This window comes from Rhododendron vialii, chromosome 7a, assembly GCF_030253575.1.
Source record: "Rhododendron vialii isolate Sample 1 chromosome 7a, ASM3025357v1".
Lineage (NCBI taxonomy): Eukaryota > Viridiplantae > Streptophyta > Magnoliopsida > Ericales > Ericaceae > Rhododendron > Rhododendron vialii.
This window is the reverse complement of record NC_080563.1, coordinates 11192283-11203766: the sequence shown is the minus strand read 5'-3', so window position 1 is coordinate 11203766 and position 11484 is coordinate 11192283. Positions and strand designations below refer to the sequence as shown.

Genomic DNA, 11484 nt, shown 5'->3' with positions numbered 1-11484 from the left:
GCTGTAGTGACAATTATTGGGATGATTAATCAACAAGTTAATTTGTGTTTCTTTAAAAGAAGCCTCTGATGCATATATGCACCCTTGATTAATATATACTTTGACAAATCACTAAAAGTAAATTGCGTTGCTAATTTGTTATTAACCCACTAATTCATTCCCTGCTAACTCCCCACCGATGTCTAGCCAAAAAATCAAGGAAGTTTGTTGAGTGGGCTAATCTGTCCACGGCTGCTTTTATGGAAACAATAACAGAATCCTGCAGATGAAAGCCAGTAGTAAGAAATCTTCAAATACTGATCAGGTGATCGATCGAACTCGGTATAAGATGCATGTTACACTAGCTACCTGACGAATATAATGACAATGAAAACAACGACTAAATCGCAGTGGCTAGATTTAAGGGAACACCTGTAGAGGTAGAGCCGGCTCGTCGTAAATGGATAAGGAGCTCCCTCGACGGTCCTGAAGATCTGCAAGATTGCGAGATATCGCCCCCACAACAGCCCCTAACCCCTGTTAAAAAGACCTCAGTGTGATATTGTGAGATCACAGTGTCATAGTAAACTACTTGCACGCTGAGACAAACCAATATTAGAGACCAGTTCCATCTTGTGTTTTGCCAAAGATACAACGTCAACAACACGACGCTTCCTACGCAAATCTATTTTCAAACTATGCTCTATTAAGGGCTAAAACATATATCAATCCAACGCCAAGAGACCATGTAGCTAGTGTTATTATATCTGAATGCTTTTGAGAGTATCTTCCTTTCAAATAACATTACCCACAATGTGAACAATGTTTGTGTTTGAAAATTGGTGCATATATTAGTTCGGTAATGTTATCTATTTAACACCTATAAAAAAAAAAAGAAAAAAAGAGACCATTATATTACTACTTTTCACCATTATATACTCTTTCAAAAAAATGGAACGTGGGCAAGGCGGTCAAGGCAATTTTTTTTTTGGGTATGATATTTTAGTTATGCATACCAACTTCAGGCTCCTATCGAATGAGTTTATGACCGGTTGGTGTATCATTTTATAACCGTAGTGACCACGCCATGTCCTTATGTGTGTCCCCAGCGTATCCCCTCATTTCTCAGACGTGTCCAAGACTCTAGATTCCTGACGAGTCCCACAATCCAAATTTTAATTAGAATGTATTTGAACCGATCACACAACTAGAGTCGTAAGGTCTGAGCACGATTCGGAATATTCAGCAATGTATTTGAACCGATATTGATCGAGGTCATACTGTAGCTAATTGAAAGAGTATATAATGGTGAAAAGTAGTAATGTTCTAGCTAGCACCTATCAAAATAAACAACAAGAAATGGGCAAATAGAGAGTGAACGATCGATCGAGAATGATTACCACATGCTTGAAAACTTGTTGCAGCTGGGAATAAGGATGATTAGCACGAGTTCTGACATAGTAATCAGTGAATCTATAGCCAAATCGTTTGTCAAACTTCTTGAGTATCTTACGGATACCAATTGCATTCATCTCAACAAAAAACAGAAGCTTTAAAACATCTCGCCCCACTTCTCTATAAGCTTCCCCTGGATCATCAGATACTATTTCGGATATATCTGGTTGCTCTCGAAGAGAATCCTGTTGTTTGCCTAGCTTCGCTACCCTGCTTGCGAGCAAACCTTGTTGTTCCAAGAGAAAAAGGACGATCATTTCAATCTGCAATTATGACAAGATCAAGACCCATTTACTGAATACTCAACAGATACCTTTATCTGTGATACGGGACGAGATCCTCAATCATACGTAATCTAAGCAACATAGAGGTTATATTAATGCAGGAACCTATTGGAACTCAGCAGTATATATCCATCAATACCCGGGAACAATTGCATGAAGATCAATTTAGTACTTGGATTAAATACAAGTACATTTAAAAAAAAAAAAAAAACAATTAGCCAACATAAGGATACCCAAGAGCACACCTGAATATCCAGCATTCTTGAAAAATCCTTGACAACACGCCGGCGATCTAACGATCCGATTTCAATTTCATGAGCATATTGTTTTACTTTCTTCTTCAATAGTTTGTAGTTGATGTAATATCTGCGCAAGAGTAACAAACTAAGAACACATCAAAAGTGTTTATGCGGAACATGCAAAACTCGACAATAAACTAGCCTCAATGCACACTGCTCAAAAATAAAAATAAGCGAATAGAGACGTATGGTAGCCAATCAAAGAATAAATCATAGATAGGTTAGTTATAGCTTGATAGCGTACACGAAGTGTAACATCTCTAGCATGTGCATCAACTTCCATGATAAAATAATTATCCGTAACCAATGGCTCGATACTTGAGCCTTTCTTTTCTTATTTTTCAAAAAATAAACCTATATATCAGGACACCCAGAAACATGAATCTACGTACATATTGACCATGCAAAAGATAAGAATTATGATGACACAAAACGAAATATCAGTGGTACTTGTAAGCGATGGAAAATAACTCAAATTACCAGTACAAATAAAAACATACCCTCCCCATTCTTGAATTTGTCTTTCCTTCAACTTTTTCCCAAAGGCAACCATATCTCTCTCTGCCGAAGTGGTCTGAGAAAAATACAATGGGAGAGCACTAACATTAATTAGCAGCGAGAAGCTCGTCATACCAAATTCTAGTTACAGCCAATCTTGCGATGCTTTCAGCAAACAATATAACAGTGAAATTTGCTCCTTTAGGTTGCAAAATAAGTGTCTAGACAAGTCTAAAATGTCAAATGCATAACTGGTGACAAGTCTAAATTTCTCTTGATACAATTGTCTATGTACTACACACTTATATAGTTATATGTTGGTGATTATATACAATAAGGCTTCGGTTGAATTGCTATGAATTTCAAATGGAGAGAATCAACATTATTACTTACCAAGAATAGCTCAAATTTGTATGATAGTTCAAGTAAGGATTCCGTTTCGAAGTTTTTTTAGCTCTATCATGATGGATGTGAATAACTACTTAATATAATGGGAAAAAAAATACAATTTTTTTGTTAAATTTTTTTTTAGTAAACTTTTTTTTTTTTTAAAACATTGTTGTGAGGGGGGAAAGAGAGAACATTTTTATGTAATGATGAGTATATTTGATTGAGAATATGAGGGATTCACTAAATTTGATTATTGACAAAAAGGTTGCTAGTTATGGTTATATATACAAAGCCTGAAATTTGATTATTTTTAAGGAGATTGCTAAATTCAATTATAGCATTATAACCCATATTTTGCACCAACATTCAACTTCAGAAACATATTACTTTTGATTATGCCATTCTGGATACTCTTATTAGGCATGTAAACTATTGGAATGTAAAACTATTAAAAAAGGGTTCAATATCCTGTAAAAGTTGAGTGGGTCTCATCTCTCACATAAAATAGTACTCCCTTCGTCCCAAATTAAGTGTTTTTTCACTATTTGGGTGGTCTCAAAATATTGTCTATATCTTTTTATCTATTATGTTTTTTTACATCAAATATGGATATTGTTTGATAAATCTGAATTAGTTTTTGCTTCACCACAACCTAACCATTGAAATAAGTTGATTTACCCTGAGCATAAAGCTAGGTCGTTGTCATCATAAATACCAGAAAATCCGGGATCGTACCCACAGAGATAATCTTTATAGCTAATTCGGATTGTAGATGTAAGGGTTTGTGGCGTTTAGGCGGCCAACTTTTAGTTTTCTTTTGAAATGTGAGAAATATCCTTATGAAAAAGACTAAAAAATGAGTTTTAACTAAGAATTAAAGGCGGCAAGGCATAAAAGTTCATAACACTCGTAACTTAAGCTATATATCTAACCATTCTCAACGAAAACTCGGTTGAATCGCACGGCATAGGCTATTAACCGGAAGATTTAGCTATGAAACCAATAAAAGACTAGAAGTGTAGTTTGGAAAACAAGTGAGCTCTTTAGTTCTTTTGGCAAACATGAACCGAGATATCGCTCCGGAACCATGTGAGCAAGCACATGATCACCGGAGATTAACATCGGCAAATTTTGTTACATAAAAAGCAAACCCTTCTCATTTTACAAGCCAAACTTCAAGCCATGAGTTGAGAAAGACAAGATAAACATAAGTCATGAGGTGTTATTCACCCCGATGCCTAGCCTAATCGACTACTTATACATAATGAAAAGACTAGAAAGCATGCTAGAAAAAAGAGACATAAGATTTAACCGTAAGAAACGAAAATAAACTTGATATTAGGAAAGATCTAGTCCATACAAGCAACTTTAATAAGTGAAAAATTAACAAACAACAATTACCTTAAAGTGTTCTCGAAGGAAATGACTTGAAAAGCTTAATAACATTAATGGAGTTCTTAGAAAGCAAAAGGAAAGACTTAGGCCTAAAAAAGACTAGAAATGGCCATGATTTCTATAAAAGGTATACAAGCCTATTTATAGAGATCTAAAGTTAAATTACAAAGGACCAAAAAGTCTCCCAAAATATCCCAGTACCGGTATGAGGCTTCAACGAGCTGAAAAAATGATCTCTGGACACCCAATACCGATACTGGGGGTTGTCCAGTACCGGTACCTGCTTGACAGATTTTTGGGCAAACTTCACAGGTTCGCTCCGGACACTCCCGAACTCGGATTTAGGTGTTCTTTGGACCGTTGGAAAGCTTGTCGAGTCTACTTTCTAACCCAAGTGGTTTAGATCAAAAGTAGTCTGTACATCAAAAGTTATGACGATTCTACCCTCAGCTGGTCTGAAGGTGAATTACTTTGGTGAAATCATCACTTCTCCTTCAATTCCCTTGACCCTTGGGCGACCTGAACAACCTCCAAACCATCTTTCCATGCACCACAAAGGGGTGGCACGTGGCCTTGAGTACTTAGTTGCACCCGGAGCATTCATTGGCGTTCAAACACACCTTATTTATACGAATTACCTGAAAACACTAAAAACACATCTTACGTGCAATATCGCATAAAAACGACAACATATATGTATAAACACAATATACTAGAGGACTTAAGCACCAAGAATATGCATTATTGGGTGCTTATCAGTTCTATAATACAAAATCTTAAAAAAACATTATAAGTTGAAAAATATAAGAGATTTTGTAAATAACACAACTGCTGAAGAATGACACTTATTTTGGGACGAAGGAAGTAATATTTTGCTGCGATATTTTGTGCTAACAAATATACGTAATAGTATTTCCTCCTTTTTCTTTAGCAATGGGCTTCTCAAAGCATCCGTATCAGCCTCTTTATATTTTGGACCAATTTACACCTTAAAAAGTCATTTTATTATTTTAGCTACCTATTTTTCAAATATCTACTGCATCAGACTCTCTATATTATAATTATCTCATTAACAATATCATTTCATTATTCTAAAAAAAAAACACCAAATTAAACCCCTCGCTCTGACTTTACTCTCTGGAATGGTACCTGGACAAATACATGTCCAGGTTCCTTTGAATCCAGGAAGGACCTGGACAAAAGTTCATTTGAATCCAGGAAGAGACGAAACAATAAAATATGAACGAGCTTGTGAATGACTCCTCGCCTCTTGTAACAAGGAACTGTAGCAAAACTACAAAATTTGCAAGTAGCGGGGAAGGCACCAGACTTGTGCAACTCACTTTCTAGCTAGTAGAGAACTTCCATACCCATGAAACAGACATTCGAATCAATGCACCAATACCACACCAAATCTGGTGGGTCATTGGACAGTGACTACACCATTTTTTATCAAGAGAAAAGATATGTGACATAAACCAACAAAATACATATAAAACTTGTACTCCGTAATACATGAATCGTAAATCTCTAGTAACTGATTATGAATATGATTATTATTATTTTTTTGGTAGAAAAAGTGTGATTAACTTCATCTGTTCATGTCACACACTCATTCAAACCTACACTAAAAAGATATGTGACATAAATCAACAAAATATAGAATATTTATTTTTTTTTACTTTAACTAGTCACATTTTTCATGTCTATTTTATCAGGCTCTCTATTGTAATTCTATTTTACTCCATCAAAAAATGGTGGGTCATTTGGAAGGTTTCTCAATGGAAAAAGCGTCAGCCCAATAAATGCACTTCATACTTATGGGACCAGACACAGTGAAAAGGAATGAAGCCAAGCTTACCTGGTAGAAGAAAGAATAAAATAATCTTTAGCTGAGGTACAGTGACTCTTTATTGATAAAGAGAAACTGTAGCAAATTTAAAAATTAAAGTAGTTAGAGCAAGTTTATCAGTTATTAGCAAAAAAAATTCATGAACAGTGCACATTTTTCATTTTACCTACTCATATTTCTTTCAACACTACACCAACACTATCTATTTAACCTATTCTCTATTAAAATATACAATCTTTTCCTTTATTCTATTATTATAATATGAGAGAGAGAGAGAGGGGGAGAGAGAGAGAGAGAGTTAAATAATCAAAAAATAGGATTCCTAATGAACAGTGGTGAGGCATTAATACCGAACCAATACTCGGCAGCTATTTTACCTCCCCTGTTTTCCTCCTCTGCTACAACCTCTTTTTTCTGTTCTTCTTCGGTAAATTAGCTAAAATTGTCATTTTAACTCCTCTGGTAAACTTGCTCTTAGAGCGAGACTGGTGTTTGCACGTTTTCATGGTTTTCCTCACCACTCTAGCAAAAAAGGTAATATAAAGACATTGGTGCAAATGCTCTAAGTGTTTGTTTGATAATCCAAATTCATGCTCTAAGAGCATCCACAGTGGAATAAGCAAAATAAAAAATTGTTAAAGTTAGCAATATTTGATCAAAAAAGTGCTCACATTGAAATAACCAAACCTAGGAACCTCTTAACAACTCATCAAATTTTGACTCTTCAATAATCAAAACTAGCAATATTTTGTCAATGACCAAATTTTATCTCTCAATCAAGTACACCAACATTACACAAAAACATTCTCTCTCTCTCTCTCTCTCTCTCTCTCTCTCTCAACAATGTTTTCAAAAAATAATTTTAAAAAACTGTAACTTTCAGATTTTTTCTGTTTTTTTTTTAAAAAACTGTAAGTAAATGAAGTGTGTTTTTCAAAAAAATAGTTTTTGAAATTTCAAAACTCTTCTATAGAAAACTGTTTTTTACACAAAATCTATTTTTAAAAAACTATATTTATAGTTTTTAAAATTTTAAAATTATTTGTGTAAATACAATTCTTTCAAAATTTCTCAAAATTGTATTTATAGTTTTTAAGTGAACAAAGTGTGTGTTTTTTGAAAAATTGTTTTTTGCTTCGAAAAACTTTTTTTTTTGAACTGTTTCTAACATAAACTATTTTTTTTCCTTCGAAAACAATTTTTTCAAAAAAATATGCGTGAAATGAAGGGAAAAAGTTTGGAGGGCTCATTGGTTTTGATTATGGGCAAAAAATAACCAATGTGGGATTTGACATTGTTAACTTTAGCAACCTCTAAATGGATAATCAAAATCTGATGTGGCATGTTTTGATTATTCACATTTGCTTATTCTACTGCTGATGCTCTAAGTGGTTGTTTGATAATCCAAATTCAGCGTTTTCGAAATTGCTCATAAAGTTGTGTTGGTAACATTACATGAGCGGAAGCTACTGCGTTTAGAAAATATATTTATGGCCATAATATGGTATCGGAGTGATGATACTGACATTCGAATCAATGCATGTGGCTGCTATGGAGTAGTAAAAGATCACACAAACCTTAGAGAACTTCCATACCCATGAAACAGACATTCGAATCAATGCATCAATAGCACACCAAATCTGGTGGGTCATTGGACGGTGACCACACCATTTTTTATCAAGAAAGATATGTGACATAAACCAACAAAATATAAAACTTGTACTCCGTAATACATGAATCGTAAATCTCTAGTAACTGATTATGAATATGATTATTATTATTTTTTTGGTAGAAAAAATATGATTAACTTCATCTATTCTTGTCACACACTCACTCAGATCGACCTACACTAAAAAGATATGTGACATAAACCAACAAAATATAGAATATTCATATTAGAGCATGCTAGCTTTGTTCGGTTTGGTTTTGAGCGAGGTATTTTTTGAAGTAATGAGTGGAGAGAAAGAGATTAAAAAAAATAAGAATAATAATTGGAAAGAAAACTTATTGGGACCACCGTGAGTAGAGAGAAATGATTGGGTCTCTAGACCAAAGCGAACATAATCGTCATGTTTACTATAGCTTTGTACTACTTTTTAAAAATATCCGAGAAAGAGGTTCCAATCTACTCCAATTGGTAATAGGTAAAATTACCTCTAGAATATATTGACGGTGGCTTAGATAAGTGATGTGGAATAAAGTCTAAGTAGTTGTTTGATAATCCAAATTCAACACTTAATAGTGAATCAATTAAGTAATAAATGATTAAGTATGTTTGATAATCACATTCTACACCACCGGCCCCTACCACTACCACACCTCCACCACCACCACCACCACACACCACCACCACCACCTCCACCACACCACTCCTCTACCACACACCACCAACACCGATCCACCAATAAGTATTTATTTGAAAATAAGTACTTATTTTGAGAAAGTAGAATGGACCCCAGCTAATTATTATTGTGAGTGACAGCTCTACTTACATTTGAGATAACTCCCTTACCCTAAGAGCATCTCTAGTCTTGACCCATTTTAAGACTCAAATTTAAAAATGGGGCAAAAATCACAATTATCTCTCTCCAATCTTTGACCCAAACCCTTCCCCATTTTGGGTTTAACCCATTTTTTTGCTCAAATCTGAGACAACTTTTACCTTGACTCATTTCTTCAACGGCTAATTAGAGAGAGAGAAAGAGAAAGAGGGAGGAGGAGGGAGAGAGAGAACCTCGTCAGCAGTGGCGGCAGGCCGAGGGCCGGCGGTCTGAGAGGTGATGCAGAAAGTGGCAATGGCGTTGTGACCTCTAAGCCGTCTTGGGTCCCCCAGAGTTGTCGTTATCTTCTGGCCTCCGATGATGATGAACAAGTTTCAGAGTTGATTGTTTTACCTTATTTACCATTATGCCATTAAGAATAAAAATGTATGTATATTTGGGTTTAATGGTTGAAGATGTGTCTACCTAAAATGGGTTTTTACCCAAAATTTGACTCAAATTTGAAGAAAAATATGGGCGAAGGCTGGAGATGCTCTAACATGCCAAAAAACTAGTATTAAAAAAAATCGGAACTTGTTATCTCTATTATCTAACCTAAAAAAAATCAATCAAACACTCAAATGGCTAGGTGTGGGTTTCAAACATCACAAAAAGTAACCAAAGATTCTAACCGGGCCCCAACACAAATGTGCAAAAAGACTGTGAGAGAGACTGTAAAGATTGGTCCAAAGTATACGTAAATTGACCAGATACACTCTGTATTACCAAAAAGAGACATAAGGTAATAGCAACGAATTAATATTTATCAACTTCCAAGAGAAGATAGAAGAATGGGGCATCTTATGGTCCATACAATGCTCTACAAGTTTTGAGTTCAATCCATCGGGTGACTCTATTCCGCCTCTTACAAATCTCTCATAGCAAAATACGTAACAAAACGGTGAAATATTTGTACAAAACTTCTTACCCAAGCACACACATGAATCGTTTAAATATATATTCTTTGATATCAGCACTGTCTCAAGAGTACTACATCTAACTGCCCCAGCGGCGGTACTATTCTCCGAACTGGAAAATTATATACCCGTAAACATTCAAACAAACACTTTACACACATACTCATATTTATTTGTAGGTTTCACACGTGCCAAAGGTTGCGTAACTGTGTAAGTATTTGTAATTGTAATGAATTGTTCTCCGCTGTATGTCTGCAGTGACTTGCAAATTCTGCCATGTCTTGGAGCATGCCAAACCATATGCCCAAACAACCAGCAACCCATTTTTATTTTATTTTGTATTTTCTCTGTCCCATTATTATGATTCTCGGCAGCCGGTATCGATTGATAACCTTCGGTACATCAATAGGTAGGTCCGATACCCTCATTTAACACAAAATAAGACTCAATCATGGCCTCAATTCACCGGACATCGTTAAAAGTTTGATAAAGTCATTTTTTACTGTTCATAAAGAATCGATATCGGACTGTCAGGTTTCTTGTTCTTTGGCATTGGTTTCAGGTTTTTGCTTAGGGTGTTGTTGCCTGTTGGCTTTTGGTCGTAGGCCTTTTGGTGCAGTTGGCTTCTTGCCTCCCTTTGGCTTTGGTTTTCGGATGGCGTTTTGCAAGTGTGTCCAAAATCCGTTTAATCTTTGGGATCTTTGTAATCTTCTTAAAAAATCAATAAAATCTTTTTGCTTAAAAAAAAATATAGCCGGCGGTTAGAGTACCCATCTATTACTCTTAAAAGACAAACTTGATTCTTTCGGACTGACGAATGGTGCTGCTCCCTCAAAAGGGCAGTACCATGATGCCCAGCCAAGTGGGGCCCTCTCCGGTCTCACTCTAATTGATTGAAAACATCCACTTCGTAAAGCTCGTTGTATAGAACAAAATATGCAAAAAAAAATTAGTTCAATCAACGTGTATAAATTAGAAATAATGGGTTTCAATGCGTTTGGTTTAGTGTTTCAGATCCATTCTTTTCAAAATAAAGATGTTCCGATCAGGCATTTCATGATATCCGATTGAACTAATTTTTGTATATTTATTCTATTCTACGCGACGAACTCTACGAAGTTGACGTTTTCAATCAATCGGAGTAAGAACGGAGAGGGCCCCAATCGGCAGGGCATCACGGTACTGCCCTTTTGAGCAGCACCATCCCTCTGTCCGATTCTTTCGGAGAAATCTTGATCCACGATCAACCTAACTTTTTCAGGTGAATAACATGTCCGATTCTTTTCTAGCTAAAGAAATCTTGAACCATGGTCAACTTAACTTTTTCAGGTGGATGTTAAACATATCAAAACCTATAAAATAAACAGTCCTGCTAGTAGGTGCCCCTGGGACAATAATTTATATTTTCAATGCCATTATTGGTAGATGTAAAATGAGTATAAAAAAATATAATTAAAGTATTTAAAAACCGTAAACTTGTGCCCCAAGGACACCTTGAAACATTTGCCGAAAACAAAATACTCATCTAGTATTGCTCTCAAGACAAACATAATTCTTTTTGAGTAACTTATCCATGATCAACCTAGCTTTTTCTGGAGAATGTTAAACTTATTGAGACCTATAAAATAAACGGCTCAAATGAGCAATTATCAGTGCTAGTATACGAATTTAGCAGCCAACTTAGGAGGATGTTTCCAAAAAAAGGAGTCCAACAAAAAGATTCACCCTATCCAACAAATACCGATTACCGAAAAAAAAAAAAAAGGCAACACCAGCAGCAGGATTTGAACATTCCCAACATGATTTGTTATGGTTACCAAGTTAAAAATCAAATCCCAAGCGAACACAGCCCAACGCCAGCTTCTCAGATCGGTC

The 11484-nt window shown here is 35.5% G+C and overlaps 1 protein-coding gene across 2 annotated transcripts; it reads right to left on the bottom strand.

Annotated features, from left to right (window-relative positions):
• Positions 1-22: 22 nt before the first annotated feature.
• LOC131331839 (SPX domain-containing membrane protein At4g11810-like) lies at positions 23-4892 on the bottom strand. Of its 2 annotated transcripts, XM_058365780.1 has the most exons (6): positions 4307-4892; positions 2518-2591; positions 1964-2084; positions 1380-1697; positions 412-516; positions 23-259 (listed from the first exon to the last, which is right to left on the bottom strand). In XM_058365780.1, exons 1-6 carry the CDS (start codon positions 4349-4351, stop codon positions 155-157), a joined length of 768 nt encoding a protein of 255 aa, XP_058221763.1. In that variant the 5' UTR covers positions 4352-4892; the 3' UTR covers positions 23-154. The 2 variants fall into 2 exon arrangements, with proteins under 2 accessions (XP_058221763.1, XP_058221764.1); XM_058365781.1 differs by having other exon boundaries at positions 23-897; positions 1317-1697.
• Positions 4893-11484: the final 6592 nt, after the last annotated feature.

What these genes read in the sequence shown, in the direction of transcription:
- LOC131331839 (XM_058365780.1), bottom strand. Translation starts at nt 4,351, where the DNA reads ATGTTATTAAGCTTTTCAAGTCATTTCCTTCGAGAACACTTTAAG. An exon ending in TCCTTCGAGAACACTTTAAG is followed by an intron (nt 2,592 to 4,306) that starts GTAATTGTTGTT and finishes TATTTTTCTCAG; the next exon opens with ACCACTTCGGCAGAGAGAGA. An exon ending in AGCCGGCTCTACCTCTACAG is followed by an intron (nt 260 to 411) that starts GTGTTCCCTTAA and finishes TTTCATCTGCAG; the next exon opens with GATTCTGTTATTGTTTCCAT.